Below are 20,806 nucleotides of genomic sequence, written 5' to 3'. Positions count from 1 at the left end.
ATATTTTTTGTAAACCCCCCCTTATGTTATGTAGATTCCTTCATAGAACCCCCTAATATCCAGGTGGCATGGAATCTAATAAGAGGTCCTACACCTGGCATATTTTTAATTTTGTTAAAGTGATTATGTGTCATTTTACACTTTTTAATTTCAAATACCCCCTTAGAAAATTAGGGTTCTGAACATAGCAGGGAAGACGAAGACGAAATTTCCAGGGGAAGACGAAGACGAAGAAGAAGAATGCAGGGAACGAAGCAAACGAGAAAGACGACCGCAGTGAAGACGAAGATGAAGACAACCTCAGCGAATACGAAGAAGCGATCCAGCTCAGTGAAGACGAGCTCAGTGAAGTGTCCAAAGTCCGAGGTTAGTAAAAATTTGAAGTTCATCAATGTCGTAGGGTAAAATTTTGAAATCAACAATCTTTGACATGTGGGTATAATATATTGACAGGATTCACAACACTTTAGTGTTACACTCCACCATGGGGGTGAATTTTACAGGGTTTTTGAAGAAGAAATTATATACAGAGGGGGTACGGATACGACAGTTAATGGGATACATGTTTCAAATTGGAACATGGATAACATTGAGAAGTTGTTGAGTAGGTTAGGGTATAAGGCTGATTGTGTTAGGGTATGGACAAAAGTTTTAGAAATTCAAGATGGTTTTTTTCTGATTAGGAAAGATGATGATGCTGTTGATGATTTTGCTCTATACTTTAGTGCAATGAATGTGAAAGGAGATTTGTATGTTGAACATAGTACTGGGAACATGGACCCTGCTGATAGGGAACCTAAATGTGTGAATGATGATGACCACCCCCCTGATAATGGAATTGTAATGTTAGATGAGGAGAAGGTAGAGGGGTTAGATGACAGTGAAGATGAAAGAGCTACTGCTTACTTTGATGGTTTTGAAGGAATAGATGTTACTAAGCCTATTAGGGAGGAGCCCAATAACAGTATGGAGGAGCCCAATAAGAGTATGGATTCAGATGATGTATACTATAGTGATGAGTTGAATAGTTCTGACCCAGATGATTCTTGTGATGAAGAAAGGCCCAAGTATGCTAGGTTTAGGAAAGAGCATCTAAACAAAGACTTTATATTCAAGTGGGGTATGGAATTCAACACACTTGATGACTTTAGGGCAGCTATCCGTGAGTGGTCAGTGCTTAATGGGAGGGAAATTTCTTTTGTGAAAAATGAGGGAGATAGGGTAAGGGTGGTGTGTAAGCATAAATGTGGGTTTTTAGTCTTATGCTCTAAGGTGGGCCACAAGGAGACTTTTGCTATAAAAACACTTGTACATAAGCACACATGTGCTAGGGTTTTGAACAACAAGTCTGCTAGCTCAAAGTGGGTGGCCAAGCATGTGGTAAAGAGGATGCAAACTTCTGATACAGTCAGGATAAGAGACATCATCCAAGATATGAGGCAAACATATTCTGTGGGTATTACTGTTGCAAAAGCATGGAGGGCTAAGCTAATTGCCAAGAAGATAATTGAAGGTGATGCTGACAATCAGTATGCTTCCATATGGAGGTATGCAGAAGAACTAAGAAGGGTAAACCATGGCAACACTGTGAAGATAAATGTAGAAAGACCTAGTCCATCCATACAACCAAGGTTTGGGTCATTTTATTTCTGTTTTGATGGCTGTAAGAAAGGCTTTATTCATGGATGCAGACCATTTGTGGGGGTTGATGGATGTCACTTAAAGACCAAGTATGGTGGACAGTTACTTATTGCTGTAGGCAGGGATGCTAATGATCAATACTTCCCTTTGGCATTTGGTGTGGTTGAAAATGAAACAAAGGAGAGTTGGAGATGGTTTATACAACTACTAATGGAGGACATTGGTCAGGATAGAAGATATGTATTTATCTCTGATCAACAGAAGGTATGTATTTAACTCTATCTTTCTGTTGCAAATTATTCTATTCTCTAAATGTTGAAAAAATTTCTATTTTGTATCAGGGACTTGTGGCTGTATTTGAAGAATTGTCTGATACTATTGAGCATAGATTATGTCTTAGGCACTTGTATGCTAATTTCAAGAAAAGGTTTGGTGGAGGAGCCCTTATTAGAGATTTAATGATGGGAGCTGCTAAAGCCACATACTATCAGGCATGGGTCCAAAAGATGAATGAATTGAAGAATGCAGATCCCAATGCTTGGACTTGGTTGATGGTTGTTCCTACCAAAAGCTGGTGTAAGCATGCCTTTTCTTTTTACCCTAAATGTGATACATTGATGAATAATATCTCAGAGTCTTTTAATGCTACCATTCTAGCTGCTAGGGACAAACCTATACTCACAATGTGTGAGTGGATAAGAAAATATCTGATGAATAGGTTATCCACCTCTGCAAGTAAACTAGAAAATTGGCCACATAAGGTGATGCCAATACCTAGGAGAAGGTTAATGAGGTGTTCAATAGTGGTCATTGGTTGCCAACATGGTCAATTGCTGAGACTTTTCAGGTTACACATAGTTACAACACACATGAATTTATTGTTGACATTGCTAAAAGGTCATGTAGTTGTAATTTTTGGGAATTAGTAGGAATTCCATGTAGGCATGCTGTAGCTGCTCTGAGTTATAGAAAGCAAAACCCTGATGAATTTGTTGATGCTTGTTACACAAGAGAAAAGTTTGCACTATGTTATGGATTTTCAGTAAGTCCAATCAATGGTCAAGATATGTGGCCAGAAGTTGAGATGGAACCACCTCTACCACCTGCATATAAAAATGGTCCTGGTAGACCTAAGAAGATTAGGATAAGAGAAAGTGGAGAGGATGGTGCAAGGAAGAGAAGATCTGGTGTTGCATATAAGTGCACCAAATGTGATAATTTTGGTCACAATGCTATGACTTGTAAGGCTACCACTCAGGATCCCAATGCACTTAAAAGAAAGGTAATTCATTGTGATATACATTTTGTCTTACATTCTACATTCTGTCTTACATTCTTCATTGTGATATGCATTGTGATGACAACCATACATTGTGTCTTACATTGTTGAGAAAACCTAAAAAAGGACATGTGCCAACTGCAACTGATATGCCAACTGCAAATGATATGCCAACTGCATCTGATATGCCTGCCCCAACTGCAACTGATATGACTGTTCCAACAAATGTGCCTGTTCCAACTGATCCACAGCCTCCAACTGATATGCCTGTTCCAACTATTATGAGTCAAACAGGATCTAGTGTGGCTGCCTCAATCACAAAACAATCCAGAAAAAGGGTTGAAAAAAAACCTATCATCAAAAGAAGGCAAAGTGAGAGGATCAAGTTGAGTTGGTTTAAAAGACCCATAACAGGTGAAGGAATATCTAGTGACAAACCAATTACCCTACCAGAAAATGAAGACATACCCACTTCAAAATGAGGGACTGATTATTATGTTTCTGCTATGTATTTTGTAATCCTTTTGGAAAACTCTTTTGTAATGCCAACTGATCTTTGAAGACATGTATTTTGTAATCCTTTTGTAACAAACATATGCACTTATTGTGATGATCAATTCTAATGTATCAGTTTAACATTATTGGTGTGTATTGTCTATAAAACACAATGGCTAGTCTGTCACATTTTTTTCTTGTTTTTCATAAACCATGAATTCTGCAAAGAGCCATGGCTAGTCTGTGCACTAATCTTACAACAAAACCATGAATTCTGCAGGACCTAAAGAAAAAGCCAAAGTATTTAATTACATTCACCTTGAATTCTGCACTGAAAAAGTTTAAGAGATAGACTACATTAATATATTTCAATTTATTTATATGTTTACTATGTCATATTTTCTTTAGAATTACTGACTATAAAATTGTTCTGTAGTTTTCTGATGATTTTGCAATTTTGCTCTTTCATTATGATATAACTTTTTTCTGTCATTATTGGTAGATTGAATGCTGAAAGTTTAATCAAATAATGATGCTGCACTGACAGTTTAAGATTGATGAACAGATTACATTTCATTGATGAACACATTACAAGTTCAACATTACATTGCTGAAAAACACTAATGACATAACAATTACATGACAGACTCATTAGACTAACTTAACCATAGCTGCTATCAACATCCATGACAGACCAATTACAAACATTAACCATAAATTTTTCCTCTTTTCCATTGCAATCTTTTTCTTCAGTTTTTCTAACTTGTTAAGCTTTTCGACTCTGCAATCTATCTCCTCAACAATCTCTTTAGCAAATTCAATCAAATAAGCCTTGTTGACTTCACATTGGCGGCATCCGGACGGATTGGTTTCTTTCACTGCAAACTCACTGACCAAATCATCCCACAAAAATAAACCGCACCCATTCTGCAATTTGAGACAAACACCACCAACAATTAATTTCGAAATCAAACTCAAAATAATAAAATGCTTCAAAATTGCTCACCATATAATTCCTGCATTTCCAAAATTTGCGACCGGGGTTTTCAATTGACTTGGAGACCCACAACTTCATGGTTTCATTGCATCCACATCTTGGTAAGCCGTTTCCAACTTCACTCGTGGAAGATGCCTTGCTGCCACCCATAACCCAGATGAAGGGGACACGGACGAAGATGAAGAGAGGGATGGATTTGGGGTAGGGATGGATTTCACGAAGAGAGAGAGAGGGATGGATTTGGGATAGGGATGGATTTCACGAAGAGAGAGAGGGATGGATTTGGAACCCTAATTTCTAGTTTATGCCATGCTGGAGACCTAATGAAGATTCACATGTGAAAATAAAAAAATTAAAAAGTCACGTCTGAAATAAAAAACCAAGATTCCATGCCACCTGGATATTAGGGGGTTCTATGAAGGAATCTACATAACATAAGGGGATATTGAAAAAATAACTTTACCAGGGGTAACCCTAAACTCGCTAACATTACAGGGGGTAAAGTGTATTTAACCCAATAATAAAATTATATTTACTACTACAAAAGAAAAATTAATCATGACATTAAATGGACTATAAAAGTGAATAATGGTTTGTTTTTAATTCCAAAAGTATTCAATTTTAGCTAATTAACCTATTTTAAGAAATTACCTTTTAATTAAGTGTCAAAATCAAATTTGAAGTACAAAATAATTTGTCATTACAAATATTTTAATGTTAAAAATAATACTTTTATTCCAAAACTTGTATGTCTACAAAATATTCAATAATTAATATTTAATATTATATCAATCAATTATTTTCAAAAATTATTTTGACATAAAACATTTTTAAATAATGATACGAAAAAATTAACTGAAAAATAGAAGTGATCGATACTGGTCAATTCGAAAATACACTCACTCAAATCAATACAACTTTGATTCTAATATGAATATGACCCAATCATATGTAACTTGAATCAAACTCATTTAAATCTATTGATATTTAGTTTTGATAATGAATTTGAAGTTTTAAAACTGTAAATTCAATCAATTGACATGTTATTCTTTTTAATTATCTGACAAAATTTTTGCTATATAGACATTGTTATTTGTAAAAACTTAAACCTATAATTTAAAATAGAGAGACCGATCACCTTTATTCAAATAGATATATATGTCTTATTTTTTATATTATATTTTATACAAATATTTTTTTTAACTTGATTCAAATTATAAAAGAGTTTTTATGTGTTGAATGATACATTCTATTCAAACAAAAAATTAAAAATTCTCATTATGTAAAATAAGTGTGGTAATTTAATTGTTTTAATGTTTATGTAAATAAATGTGTTAATTTAATTGATATTTGATTTAAAATTTCTGTTACAATTCAGTCTATTGATAAGTGGATAAATTTAGTTTTAAAAAGTATGTATTAAACACCTAACGAACACCAATACTAAAAACACATGTTAGATATGAAAAAGAAGTACTATTAAACATGGATGCAACATTAATTAACATTTTATTCTAACTAAAAGGTAATATTTATTATACTAAAACAAATAGATCAATAATAAATATTGAATTATTTTGTCAATGACGCAAATCACGAAGCTTAGATGTAAAAAAGAGAAAAAGAAAAAAAATGTAAATTCCAACTTGGACATCAAAATATTATGAATAGGTGAAATATATTATGAATAGATGAAATAGTAAATAGTCGATAATCATAAAACAACAATTAAAAATATGAAATATTAGTGTAATAAAAAATTAATAATTTCTCATTGATATTCTAAAATAACAAAATATATAATACAAGGCAAAATCAAATATTATATTTGACAATAGAAATAAAATATGAATCTAGATTTGTATTTTGTGTAAAAGGTATGGATATTATTGATAACATTTTATTAAACTCAATGATATAAGAGTAGAAGAAGGATTTTTGTTAAAAACGTTAAGCTTTAGGGATTTGGCATTAGATGTGACATTTTTACTTTAAGAGGATTCACTATGGAACAACATAGGTGAAATATCATCTTGTTTATGTGAACATTATTAAAACACTTTTGAAATTTTTTAGGGTTCATTTTCTTGTTCATCTTCTTTCCCATATTTCATTCCATTTTTAAAATATCATCTCATGATTTTGTTGTTGTGTCGTTATCTCAGTTCATTAATTCTGACTCTCTTCATTTCATATATTAGACACTACTAATATTAAAAAAAGTTCATCTTCATCATCTTTTTAATCTTCAAAATCACAGGTCGTTTATGTTCATCTCCATGTCCAACTCTTCCTAAAATCTTAGATTCCATTGTAGTTTACAATAAACCAACCAAATTTTTAGTTTTGTTGTATGTGTACTAATAAGATACAAGAGGAGAGAATGTTAATGTTAAGAGGATATTGTTCTTTTTACACTGTCTATTGGAGAGGATAAAAAGATTATGAAGATTAAAATGAATAGCTTTAGGTCTCCCTTTAAAGATTAATGTTGTTCCTTTAAGATTGACTCAATTAGGAAAAATAACATATGTACAAGATATATTTTATGCAACATGTGGAACAAGATTTTCCAGCATGTGGTACAACCTATGAGTGTGTTGCCAATAAGAGTTGTTGGCTAAAGTTTGTGACAGAACTACTAAAGTGCTTGAAAGAACTAGTTAAGTTAGAGTTGTTTAGATAAAGTGTTTGATAGAAATAATTAAGCAATAAACGTAATGATTGAGTTCTGATTGACTTTTGATGTCCTTCAGAAGTGTTGAGGTGTTGACTTCTTAATATGATCTAGAGTTTTGCTTTTGGGAAGAATTTTGTGTTGATAATCCAAAATCAAATTGAAAAGATTTGAATTTATTTCAGTCAAAGAAAATCAGACTAGATGTACTTGCAAGTAAGATTTGGTACAAGAACTTCTCTATAAAGAAGATTTATACGAAGAAGAGTCATTTTGGATGCGCGGGTATAACATGTGGAACACAATGCTCCAACATATTTGGTACGACATATGGTCTCCATCAACAAGACATATGTTATTGTTAGCTGCAACATCTAATCTCTTACAATAAATAAATAATATTGCAGGATGATTTCTATCTAAGATTCACTCTACATCAGAAGATCTACAAGTTATGGAGAAAGGTGAATTTGGATGTACTGGTGTAGAAGGGACGCATACTGGATGCGATGTCACAACATGTGCGGACGACAACTGAGTCTTGCTTAACATGCCAGATTGCTGCATTTTAGGACAAATTTTCTATTGAAGATTTAGTTAGGTTTTATTTCTTTTATTTATAAATTTAATTATATGATTTGTTGGATAGATGTGAAGATGAAATCAGATTTAAACATGATTTAAGTTTGAATTTTTGAAACAAACCAAACCATATCGTTTTGTTGGAGATATTTATGGAACAAATTATGCAAAGATTCTGGATGAATTTAAATGCAAATCCACAAGAAGAAAAGTCCAAAATTGCCTTTCTATTTAAGGAGACTCAAACCTCACTTTTGAGGGGTGGGTGCAAGGCATGAATGTTTTGAAGATATCTAGTGTTAGAGTTTATCCTTTGAGTATTTGTATGTGCATCGCTCTAGAGCCTCCTTTCATATCATAAGGCATAAAGTTTAGTTTTATTGAGTTGTAAATCTTATTCTAAGATGTTAAATCTATAAACTTGTGAATATTGTGTTTCTTGCACTCTATGTTATTACCATAATCAGATTAGTGCATAATATTTATGTACACCTCTATGTTTCAGTAACTTGGCATATAAGGTTTGTCTTAGTTGAGTTGTAACATTCAACATTGTTATTAAGTTGTGAACACCAATCACATGTTGTGTGATTGAGAAGAAAGTGAGTAGGTTCTCATATTTAGGGGGAGTCTCTAAATAGAAAGTCATAGGTAAAGTTAGGAAGATACATTGAACAACATGGGCTTGTTGTTGCTTGTAAGACTAAGTCTACTAAACTACTAATAGTGAATTTTCTATCTTAGAAAGAGTACCTTCCATACATAGGTGTTGTTTGCACCGAACTAGATTACCAAATACTTGTGTTCTTTATTACTTTTCTACTTTATCACATTGTAAAAAAAATTAAGCTATCATATCTTGTTTGCAAATTGGATTTTGTTTCTAGTTTACAATGTCTCAGACATCCTGTATGACATATGTCCCCAGAAACTATAATTTGTTATAAACCAATAGTTCGTGTTCTCTCAGACATCTGGTCCAAAACCTGTCCCCTAAAGAATAAAATTTCAATAGGAATTCTTAGATTAATGAAAAAAATGTCTATGTCAAAATCTAAAGTAGAAACATTTTTCATTTGAGTTAGAAATAAAATCATGCACTTTTAAGTTGAGTTGAATATGTTGAGGGATGTTGAAGTCAATCTTCAAGCCAAAAACATATATCTCATTTATATATTAATTCAATATATATGTGATGTTTGTGTTTATAGAGAAAGAGAAAAACAAAATGTGAATTTTTGAGCGAGAAAAACACATAAATTTTAGGGTATTAGGAGAGAGATATAGATAGGTAGATATATGAATAGAGAGAGAGAGAGTTAGTTTTGAAAAACATATTATGTAATTTTAAAAAATTGATTCTAAAATAATTATTTAAGGGAGGGGTACTTAAACTGATTTTATACATAAATGGATAAATATTCATCCATTAAAAATATTAATGGATGAGTTAAATTTAATTTTTTTAAAATTTCATATTAAGTGTAAAGTATAGGATAATATTAAGTGTAAACTAACTTTATATTTTTATAACATATTAAATTTATATTTTATAAAGTATAGCATAATATATTCTTATTTATAGTACGAATACAATATAATTGTACCTAAATAGAATATTTATTTTTAGGAAAAAAGATAAATAAATATTTAATTGTTAAAATCATTAGTTTGTGGAAAGAAATTTTTAATGTATATAGATTTGTATGTGTTAAAAATCATATCTTTCTAATATTATATAATAAATTAAGTATTATTAGTTTACAACCAACTAAAAAGAAGAAAAACATTACAATTTTTTATTTTTAATATGTTAAAGTATTTTAAACTATATATTGAAATTAGTGTATATTACCTTCTAATATTGTATACTAAATTGAATATTAATATTTTTTTTAAAAAAACTTTGAATTATAAATATAAAGAAATTGTAATTCTTTAATATTTTATTTAACATATATATATTCTTGAAACAAAAAGACCAACAAGTAATTGTTGATATTGTCAGCCCATTGCAATTTCTATCAATATAAGTTATGCTAACAGAACCAAAGCACGCTAGGGTTTCACTAATGTTGTTGACCACACGACTGAGATTGCTTCTTCCCCAACATCCTTACAATTAGAGTAGATATCAATCACGAAAGCCTTCATATGTTTGCTAAAAAGAAGAGCTTTAAGAATAGATGTAGCTTTTGCTTCATAAGGATTATCGCTTCCCTTTTGATTCCAAGAATGTTTCGCTTCCATCTTACCTTTCTCATTTTGAAACACAACTTCCATATTCCATTCTCTATCTATATAAAGATTCGCATCCATGTAGATTTTGATTTTAGTTCCCTTCCATCCCCACTGCATCACCTCATGGTTGTCGTTGCCACCACTGTTGTGAACCTGATTTTGATTAGTAAGATTACCTTGAAACTTTTCCTTCTTTAAATCTTTGTTGCCATTATTAGAATTGCTTATGTATTTTCCTTTATGCTTGTTGTTTCCATGCTCCCCTTCATCGTGATGGATTTTCTTCGAAGATATTTGACTATTGTGATGCTACAGATAATGTGTGCTTTCGGAGCTAAACATGTAATTGCTGATATTATCATTATATTTAGTGAGATTTTGGTTGACTTTGATCTTCTCTAATTCGGTATTGGGATTTGTTCCAGAAGTTTCATCATTGTACCAATTTTTGGAGTTAATGCCTTTGTGTTGCGCCACTTTGTTCGAGAATCTCAACAGCTTGCAAATCTTTTACAATCTATAGTCATCTTCAGAGATAGCGGTAGACAGATAAATACCCTTGTCTTTGCCAACAACTTGACTCCTTTTCTAATAGTGATTAGACTTGGTATCACTTATAGATATGTGAAGTTGATTCTCCCTATTTATAACTCTATTTCCTTCTCTACTATAATTAGGATGAACATAGATTTTCCTCTTGTTGGCATGAACTTCATTGTCCTGCTCAATCAGGTACTCACCTTTCCTTTTACTCTTTCTCTTCTCAGCTTTTTTGTTTTGGAAGTTTAGTGTGAATTTATAACCAAACCAAATTTTCTTGGTCTTCTCGCACTCAATGAAAAGGTGGTTGATAGATTCTTCTTTAATAAGGTAATTAGGGCAAAATAAAGGGCAAGAGATGCATCTTTTTTGAAGACTGTCTCTAACAGGAATAACATTGTGTAATAGGCGCCAAATGAAAGTTTTTATCTTTGGTTGAATTCCGATCTTCCAAATTTTTTCCCAAACCTTTTCTATATGATTATAATCAGATGTCCCAGGCTGATTCATGAACTTATAATCATGGAACATATGGTAACCCGATTTGACTGTGTAATTCCCACTTTTAGTAGTTATCCACATCAACACATCTTCTTCATCTAGTTTGCCAATATGAGTCTTCAAAATTCTGTTAACATCAAAGGGACAAAGGTTCTATTTTAAAAGAGAATGATCCCAAACTAAACTCCTTCTATCAATTAGGTCCCTAACACAAATCACTTTGGGGTCCAAAGGCCTCAAAGTTAGGAATTTATATCAACCTTGATTAGGAATCCAAGGGTCATCCCACACACTCACCTTTTCCCCATTTCCTATTCTCCAACAGCAACCCTTGAGAAGCTTCTCTTTGGCTATATTAATACTCTTCTAAAGGTAGTTCTCCCCTGGCTTACTTTTGGTATTCCAAAAATTACTAGTAGGGAAATATTTAGCTTTTAGACATTTGTGAATAATAAATTTCTGATTAGTAATGATCCTCCGTCCTTGCTTAGTTAATAGAGCATCATTGGAAATGCCCATATCTCTGAATCCTATCCCACCTCTATCCTTCATATGACAGAGAGTACCCCATTTACTCCAGGAGATTTTCCTATCATTTTCATTATCACCCCATCATAACTTCCTAATAAGCCTATCCATCTCCTTATACAAGTTATCAGGAAGTTTAAAAACACTCATAACATAAGTAGGTATGGCTTGAACAACTGCCTTTATGAGAACATTTTTACCAGCATAAGATAAGGTTTTTTACTTTCAACCATTGAGCTTCTTCTTAAGCCTACCCACAAGATAGTTGAAATCAATCCTTTTAGATCTACCAAATTAAGTGGGTAGGCCCAAATACTTGCCCATTGTATCATCAAATCTATAAGGCAACCATTTTTTTATTTTGTATTTGTCCTCTTCCTTCACTCTTTTTGCATATATAACCTCATGGTTGGAATAACTTTGTTTTTCACAGCTTCATGAATCCCTCCATGGTCCACAATTCTATTGGAGTTGAACGTAGTTGAAAAATACTCCACAAAAACCCTGGCTATGCTATCATCTTTGTTATAAGAGTTTCCCTCTTCATCTAGAATAAAGAGGATTGTGTTTTTTTTGCCTTTCTTTGAGTAGCCTTTTGATGAAAATACTTAGTATTGCGATCTCCTTCCTTATGCCAAGCACATTTTGCTCTTTGACCCCACTAGACTTATCCTAATTTTAAGGCATTGTCCAGTTCCTCTTCTGCTCTAATAATGTTGTGAATGTTGTAAATATCATAGGAAATAAGCCCAGTCTGCCCGAGGCTCTCCATAGCTACCTTAACTTTCTGATTTAAGTTACCAAAAACCGCTTTACCCGAACCTCTCAAAATTTTTATTGTAATGTAGGCTTTATCCTTATGAGATCCTATGGAAGAATTCCAAATTTTATCCACAATGAAGTTGTTGTCCTCCTTAGTAGTCTAAATTCTCTCAAACTTGAGATTTAGGTTTCTGTTGTTTCTCTTGGGTCTGTCAAAATTGTTAGGCCAGAAATTTAACATAATAGGAGTATGGTCAGAATCATATCTAAGAAGGTGCATATAATCATAGCTGAAATTATTAAGCCAATTATTCGAACTAATGAGTTTATCTATTTTAGATGAATGTGGTCATCACCAAGTTGATTATTAGACCAGGTGAAAGGATCACCGTTAAAATTAAGTTCATTTAACTTGCACTTGTTCAAAGTGTCTAAAAACGAGTTAGCAAGAAAATAGTCAATCTGGTTACCACCCATTTTATCACACGTATAACTAATGATATTAAAATCACCACAAAGAATCCAATCATCCAAGTTAGTACTAGACTTATATAAATCAGACATAAGGGTACATGTAAGATGTTTTTATCATGACGAGGATAACCATAAATACTAGTCAATCTAATTTGGTGTTTAATGTTAGAAGAAGAGATATAACAGTCAATGAACATATTATTGGTATTCAAAATGGGCAGATTCACAGCCTCAGACCACATGAGAGTTAAACCCCTATATCTGCCACCACCAGTAGTGGTACAATTACAAACAAAGTAGTTTTCTAAGTAGAATTAAAAAATGATGAAAAATGTTTTTAAAATATTGTAAGAGCAACTTAGCTTCAGATATAAAAACAATATCAGGATGGCGAGACTTGACCAAAATTTTCAAGTCTCTAATAGTTTGAGGGTTTCCCATCCCATGAATGTTCCAGCTAAGGATCTTCATAGGTCTCGACCAGCGTATATCAAGAGGCCTACCACTGGTTCTGAAGAGATTTTTGAGTTATTCGCGAGACATATCCTTTTATGTGGTTGCTTTGGGCTTTCACCTTGTTGAAAATTATTGTCTTCAACCTCTGAATGTTTTACTTTAGAAGAACTTCCTTGCATATCCTCTGTTTCCCCTTGTTGATTGTCTGTGATGTGCAGTTTCCCAAGTTTCTTGAGCACGACTTCAGGTATGGGGCTAAAATCCCCATAACTTGGAGAATTCATGAGATTGTTGCTATAGGCTCTATCATTAGGATCCTTAATCCGTTTCCCATACTCAAAAGATCTAAGCCAACGACCAAAAGGATTCTTGCCTTTAGGATAATTTAATTTGGTATTTTCCTTAAGGCAGAATTCCTCATTATGGCCAACATTGCCATAGTTAAAACAGAACGTGTGCAACTTTTCATACCTGAAATTCACCCAGTTAGTGCCTTCTTTTGGATTTCCCAAATGCAGCCATGGTTTGAGAGGTTTGACTATTTCAAATAAAACTTTGACCTTGATAAGAGTTACATTTTAGGGCATTGATAGAGATCTGATTCAATAATCTAACCTAGTTTAGCACTTATTTTTGTGCCCATATTCCTAGTTTTTATCTTGTGAGGAATACCCCAGATTTGGACCCATAGGGGAACAAGGTTGAATTCCAAATCTTTAGGGAGAACTTCAGAATTCCAAGGTTTAACAACCAACCAATTATTTCTGAAAATCCAGGGAAAGCCTTTTAGAATCATTTTAACATTTATACTCTTATTCATGGAAAATTTGTATAGACCTGGCTCAATTTCTGATAATTCTAAGCCCATAGGATCACACCAAATGCCTGATAGCCCGTAAATGAGAAATTGTTTGTGAATAGATTTTTCTGATAAAAGTTTCCCCATGATGGAAAGTTGATTATCTTTAAATTCAACATGAACATCATCTACACCCCAAACACATAAATCGTCATCTTCCTCATCATCTTGACCTAAATCTTTAGGTTTTTGGATAGTTTTGAATTTTCTTGGTTGATCTTGATTTTTTGTGTTGCAGCAGTCAGCTTCAAGGTAGAATGTGGGAATAACCAAAGCATAAAGGTTGAAGACTGTGCCAATATCTATGACAGATCTCAATCTCTTTCCTTTATCCATTATTTTTAGAGTTTCCAGTGGAAAACACTATATGAAACTAGAGAAACGAAAGACAAACAACGAAAGAGAAAAAACAACCACACCCTAAATCAAACCAGAAGGGAAAAACAAAGAACACTGACACCAAAGAAAATCGGGGAAGGAAAACCACGACGGAGCATGGAGGCAAAGTTGAATCCAAATAAAACTCCAGAAAAGAATTTGAAACTAAAAAAGAGGACGAAGATTATTTGGACTAAAATGATTTTTTAATTACTCAATCTGTAAAATCATATATTCTATCTCTCTATTTTACAATTTTTTCTCCTTTTTTTTTCTTCTAAAACATGACATTATTATTAATAATATTTAAATTTTGATAAGAAATATGTAAGTTAAATATTTTAAATAAAATTATATTAACTTAATAAAATCAATTTTCACAAATTTAAATATCATAAATTCTCAAAATTTCCTATATCAATATATTCAATATAATGATAAAGATGGACCAGTTGTAACACTCGCATCATTACCAAATTATTAATATAAAAATAATTAAAAATAAGAATACTAAAATAAAACCTAAAAACTAAAATTTGAAAATAAGCAAAAAATATTTTTGCCAATTTTGTTACAATAGAAGAAAGAAAAAAAAAAGAGAGAGAGAAAGTTTAGAGAAAGTGGTGATGTGAAGTAAAGAGGGGTATACTATACTATACACACACAAACAACAAATAATAAACATTAAAACATAAAATCAACTTAACAAGACACACACACAGTGAAGAAACGAACGAGATTAAAAGAGAAGAAGAAGAAGAAGTGAAAGTGCATGTGTAAGCTTAGCTGTACTTACCGGAATTATCGCTTCATTTCCCATTTCACCCTCACTCACTCACAGCATAAGGTGGTGCGTGGAAGAGAGAGAAAAATCACCATCACCACCACCACCACCACCACCACCACCAACACCACCACCATCATCACCACCGTCACCATCATTCAACCTTTTACTATCATTTTCTTCTTCTCTCTCTCCAACGTTTTTTTTAATATAATTTTTAATTTTTAATTTTTAATTTCAACCCACCCTATTTATTTATTAAAAATATATTTATTTTTTATTTTCTCCAAATTTAAATTTCTTCTTTTTTCTTTCTTTCCCTCTGCCCGAAGAACAAGAAGAAGAAAAGAGTAGGTAGAAAACACAACAACCATTGAAGGTTAGACTTGTTTTTTTTTCTTCTTCCGTTTTTAGTTTTTTTTGGATTCTATATTTATATATTATATATTAAAATGCTGAATTGTGATTGAAACTTAGGTCAATGGTTTAATACCAAGATTGGATCAATGGTGGATCGAAGATTCATACTGTGGTTTGTGCTGTTGCTATTGTTTTTGTGTTTTGAGGTAACATTGGAACAGATTGAGATTCAGCCATTGAGTTCACCTCAGGAACGTGCTGCACTTCTTCAACTTCGAGCTTCTTTGGGTTTGAGAACCAAAGAATGGCCAAGAAAGCCTGACCCTTGTTTAATCTGGACTGGTATTTCGTGTCGGAATGGCCGTGTTGTTGGGATCAATATATCGGGTTTTAGAAGAACAAGAATTGGTAGAATAAACCCTCAATTTTCTGTTGATGCTTTGGTTAATTTCACTTTGTTGCAGTCTTTTAATGCCTCTGGTTTTTACCTTCCTGGTTCTATTCCTGATTTGTTTGGGTTTAGTCTTGGGACGCTACGCGTGCTTGATCTTCGTTCTTGTTCGATTGGAAATGCTATTCCGAATTCTATTGGGAATTTGACTAGGCTTACTGCTCTTTATCTTTCTGATAATAATCTTACTGGAAATGTTCCTGATAGTTTAGGTCAACTCTCGTCGCTTTCGGTTCTTGATCTCTCGGGGAATTCGCTTACGGGGATTATACCAGAGTCTTTTGGCTTTCTTGCGAATCTTTCTTCACTTGATTTGTCGGGTAATTTTTTTTCCGGGCCTGTTCTTTCGGGTTTAGGGAATCTTTCTAGGTTACAGTACTTGAATCTTTCTGGTAATAGTTTGAATTCTTTGCCTGCACAATTGGGAGGTCTCGTTAGCTTGGTTGACCTTGATCTTAGTGAGAACTCTTTCTCCGGCAGCATTCTTCCGGATTTGAAAGGGTTGGGGAACTTGCAGATTATAGTTGTGAGGAGAAATAATTTTACCGGTTCTTTGCCTGTTGAGTTGTGGTCATTGCCGAGATTGACGTTCGTAGATGTGTCTTCCAATAGCTTCAGTGGTTTGCTTCCCAATTCTAGTTCCTCTGTCGATTCTACTGTTGCGGTTCTAAATATATCTCATAACATGTTTTATGGAGGTCTTAAACCTGTGCTCAGAAGGTTCAGTTATGTTGATCTTGCAAACAATTATTATGAGGGTAGGGTTTTGGATTTCATGCATAATGTATCATTAGATAGTAACTGTCTTCAGAGTGCGACAAATCAGAAGTCAACGGTGGAATGTGCGTCGTTTTATGCGGATAGGGGCCTCCGTTTTGATAATTTTGGACAACCGAATACGACAAAACCTGTAGAAGGTTCTGGGAAAAGTAATAAAACTAAGATAATATTGGCGGCAGTTTTGGGTGGACTTGGTTTACTTGCACTTTTGGCTTTGCTACTGGTACTGTTGCTTTTGTGCACTCGTAAAAGGGGTAATTCAAGTCAAAGGGGTAATGGCGTGGGCCCTGCTCCTGCCGCAGGAAGTCCTCCGCCTCCTGGTGTATCGATAAACCTTGCAAATGTAGGAGACTCGTTTACGTATCATCAGTTGCTTCAGGCAACGGGAGATTTCAACGATGGAAATCTTATAAAACAAGGCCACACCGGGGATTTCTTCAACGGTGTTTTGGAAAATGGGATTCCCGTTGTCATCAAAAGGATTGACACGCGATCTATGAAAAAGGATGCTTACCTATCGGAATTGGACTTTTTTAATAAGGTTTCTCATCCGAGATTTGTTCCCTTATTAGGTCACTGCTTAGAAAACGAAAACGAGAAGTTCCTGGTTTATAAACTTATGCCAAAAGGGGACTTGTCTAACTGCTTATTCTTCAAAAATACCACATCTGAAGATGGTACTTTGCAGTCATTGGACTGGATAACTAGGTTAAAGATTGCTACTGGAGCAGCAGAGGCCATATCGTATCTGCATCATGACTGTATTCCACCTATTGTTCACAGGTATTTGGATTTCCCCTCTTGCTTGTTTTTATTTATTTCTTATCTGTTTTGGCAAGCAATTCCATTTTGAGAACTGATACAGATCGCCATAATATATGTGACCAAAGGTTACTTTTTTTAATATCGCCGTAACTTATTATAAAAGATACTGTCATAAAGGTTGGTGTTTGTTTCTATATGTTTAAGGTGACTGTGCATTCGTGACGTCTTTAAGAGATATTGTCATTATTTATGTGTGTTCAAGCTTAATAAGCATGTCTGTTAATTATTGTAGAGATATTCAAGCGAGCAGTATACTTCTTGATGACAAGTATGAAGTTCGGTTAGGAAGTCTAAGTGAAGCCTGTACTCAAGAAGGTGATACACATCAAAGTAAAATCACCCGGTTTCTGCGATTGCCTCAGTAAGTACTCCACTAACATTGTGTATAATGAAAAGCCGTGAGAATTATATTTAAATGGTCATTCATTGTGCATTGACAACATTGTGCTTTGCACGACTTAATCATTTAGGTTGTTTTTTGGAAAAATGCTTATGCTTTGAAATTATCTACTGCTATTAGAATCATTTAGGTTTTTTTGTAATCACTACTCATTGACTTTTCTTGCCTTTGCAACTACGGAACCTTTTTTTAGCCTGCTCTTTGTTTCATATTTTCTTCCAGTATGAGTTTAACTTGTTTGCATGCCATATTTGCAAATGCATATTATTTGCTAAAACAACACGCATCTAATTTTTCGTTTGTATTTTTAATGTGTAGGTCCTCTGAACAAGGTGCATCTGGTAAGTAGAAACTTAAGTTCAGCTTTCACTTTTCAGAATGGATTTGGAGTCAATTTTATTCCTTGATTGATTGCTTGTCTGTATCATCCATAATTCTGCACTTTCCTTGTTACAAATATTTGGTGCATACTTGAATTCGCTTACTTACGGAAAAAATGCCCCCCCTCCCCTAAAAGCCGTATCAGTAAGATTTTCTATTTGGATTTGCACACTAAAAACTCTTGCCAGTTTGGGTGGTCTGTAGGGTGGTGTGTTTGTTTCAAAGTATCTAAACACATTCCCAACAATATACATAATGTATATTCCCATGTTTGTTAGATGGTTAAAAAATTACTTCCTAGGTATCATAACATTAGCTTAACACTTCTTTTCGAAAATCATTAGGGATAACATTCCCATCATCAATTTTTTTGAAGAAGTTAGTCTGGGAGATGAATTTAGATAACTTGAAACAAATACCTTGTCGCAAGTGCTAGCTTGCAAGATTGAGTATTTTTTATGAATAATATGTATCAATGTTTTACATGCTTGTGGTAATTGTATTTTCTGCTTTCTGATTTGAGCCAGGAAGAATAACTATTTCGTTCTTATTTTAACACATTGTGTACTGTGAAAACAGGTTTGCCAACATCTGTTTGTACCTATGATGTTTATTGCTTTGGGAAAGTGTTACTTGAACTTGTGACTGGTAAGCTGGGCATTAGTGCATCAAGTGAGGGTGAATTGAAGGATTGGTTTGATCAGATTCTACCTTGCATTAGCATGTATGACAAGGAGCCCGTGACGAAAATCGTTGACCCGTCTCTTGTTGTGGACGAGGATTTCTTAGAGGAAGTGTGGGCAATATCCATTGTTGCCAGGTCTTGCCTAAACCCAAAACCTTCAAGACGACCCCCAATGAGATACGTTCTCAAGGCTTTGGAAAACCCTTTAAAAGTTGTAAGAGAAGAAAGTTCGAGTTCTGCGCGGCTTAAAGCAACCTCTTCTAGAGGCTCTTGGAATGCTACTTTGTTTGGTAGTTGGCGTCAGAGCTCGTCTGATGTAACCACAATCCCTGCAGCTTCTGGTACAAAACTAGAAGGAGCTAGTAGTTTGAAGCTTTCAGCAACAAGTAGTTCATCCTCGCGGAGGCGGCATTCAAATGAGATATGTCCTGAGCCATCATTTCGCTTACCTGATATAGAGAGGATGGAGCACGAAGGAGGAAGAGAGGCTTAAGTTTTAAACTTTTTTTTCTTCTTTTAGTTCCTTAATACCCCTGTGCTCTTATTGATGTCTGGGCTCATAGCACATTTCAGCAAACAAATTGGCACTAAATTCATACATGGAACGCATGATACCTTTCAAAGGGGAACATTGTTTTGTTTTCAGTGATTTTGGACACAAACTTGTGGAGATAGATGTAGAGTGAAGAGAAGACCAATTGGCAACTGCTATGGTAGATATGGATACTTCTTTGACTGCTTGTTTTGGACAGAGACAAGCTCCATTTTTTCACCTGTAATTGGAATTTTTTTACCCTTTGTCCCGAGTCTTTTAGCGAATGTACATTTTGGATTCGGCGCGTCTAAAGTGAGTAGAGAGTAAAGTAAGTAATCTCAATGATTAATGAGAAAATTAAGGGTTGATAATCCAGCATACTTGTGATTTTTCATGTATGTACATGTGATATTAACTATTGGTTTATTTATCAATCGTTGATATTACTTACTTTATACTTTAAAGTGGCAAGAAAATAGATTCGTTAATTTTAATGTGTAAGATATTATTATTCTTCATTCAAATCACAGTTGATATTATTCTGGGAGAAAAGGGAACAAGGTCAAAATTTCAGAGAATGAATGAGAAAACAGGTTTTACTGGTTTTATGACACTGATGAATCTCTAAGTTAGTTTCGGAAACTTCATTCAATAAGGGGCTTTATAATATATACTTATGCTCAATTTCTGCTGAGAACTCAATTTTGAATTTTGGATATTCTAAAATTGTTTCTTTGTTTGCCATTGCTATACTTGCTATAAGAAGGCCATGGCAGGGTCTAGGAGTTCCATGATGTATTCCATGGAAAACTTGCATTGTCAGAACTATACACAATACTTGGAGGGTTCACCATCTCTCTCCTATTTCTTGTGCTCCTAACTGTGAGTTCTGAAGCCATATTGTTTGCATCACATCATCAACAACACTATTAATAGCCACTTTCAAACCAAACCAAGTGACACCATTCGCCTCTCTTAGTAAATATCCTTTTGGATTTACTTCAGAATTATATTTCCAGATTATTTTTTGAGGTGTCGCTCACTTTTAAAATATCCGTATTATTCATGTATTTGGAGATGCATCTTTAGAAACACAAAATTACCCCAACAAGTGCTTTTCTGAGATACATTCCATTTTGAACAAAATATCCGTATTATATTCGGATGTATCCGAACATGCATCATCGAAATGTCC

At 33.8% G+C, this 20,806-nt stretch overlaps 2 protein-coding genes across 3 annotated transcripts; both read left to right on the top strand.

Annotated features, from left to right (window-relative positions):
- Window positions 1-288: 288 nt before the first annotated feature.
- Window positions 289-3,031, top strand: LOC127078460 (uncharacterized). Its single transcript, XM_051018915.1, has 4 exons — window positions 289-366; window positions 454-1,905; window positions 1,983-2,402; window positions 2,489-3,031. The coding sequence occupies exons 1-4, from the start codon at window positions 289-291 to the stop codon at window positions 3,029-3,031; spliced, it is 2,493 nt and encodes an 830-aa protein (XP_050874872.1).
- A 12,026-nt stretch (window positions 3,032-15,057) lies between these two features.
- On the top strand, window positions 15,058-20,224 carry LOC127085052 (probable LRR receptor-like serine/threonine-protein kinase At2g16250). Of its 2 annotated transcripts, none has more exons than XM_051025619.1 (6): window positions 15,058-15,186; window positions 15,527-15,573; window positions 15,672-17,568; window positions 17,843-17,971; window positions 18,329-18,351; window positions 18,971-20,224. In XM_051025619.1, exons 3-6 carry the CDS (start codon window positions 15,701-15,703, stop codon window positions 19,567-19,569), a joined length of 2,619 nt encoding a protein of 872 aa, XP_050881576.1. In that variant the 5' UTR covers window positions 15,058-15,186; window positions 15,527-15,573; window positions 15,672-15,700; the 3' UTR covers window positions 19,570-20,224. The 2 variants fall into 2 exon arrangements, with proteins under 2 accessions (XP_050881576.1, XP_050881577.1); XM_051025620.1 differs by having other exon boundaries at window positions 15,105-15,198.
- The last annotated feature ends 582 nt before the right edge of the window (window positions 20,225-20,806 follow it).

This window comes from Lathyrus oleraceus, chromosome 5 (assembly GCF_024323335.1).
Source record: "Lathyrus oleraceus cultivar Zhongwan6 chromosome 5, CAAS_Psat_ZW6_1.0, whole genome shotgun sequence".
Classification (NCBI taxonomy): domain Eukaryota; kingdom Viridiplantae; phylum Streptophyta; class Magnoliopsida; order Fabales; family Fabaceae; genus Lathyrus; species Lathyrus oleraceus.
The sequence above is the reverse complement of the archived record's forward strand: the minus strand, read 5'-3'. Positions and strand labels throughout refer to the sequence as shown.

Excerpts from the sequence above, each read along its gene's own strand:
- LOC127078460 (XM_051018915.1), top strand. The coding sequence starts at position 289 with ATGAAGACAACCTCAGCGAATACGAAGAAGCGATCCAGCTCAGTGAAG. Across the intron at positions 367-453 it reads TGAAGTGTCCAAAGTCCGAG|GATTCACAACACTTTAGTGT; the intron begins GTTAGTAAAAAT and ends ATATATTGACAG. Across the intron at positions 2,403-2,488 it reads TAGAAAATTGGCCACATAAG|GTTACACATAGTTACAACAC; the intron begins GTGATGCCAATA and ends GAGACTTTTCAG.
- LOC127085052 (XM_051025619.1), top strand. The coding sequence starts at position 15,701 with ATGGTGGATCGAAGATTCATACTGTGGTTTGTGCTGTTGCTATTGTTT. Across the intron at positions 17,569-17,842 it reads ATTCCACCTATTGTTCACAG|AGATATTCAAGCGAGCAGTA; the intron begins GTATTTGGATTT and ends TAATTATTGTAG. Across the intron at positions 17,972-18,328 it reads CGGTTTCTGCGATTGCCTCA|GTCCTCTGAACAAGGTGCAT; the intron begins GTAAGTACTCCA and ends TTTAATGTGTAG.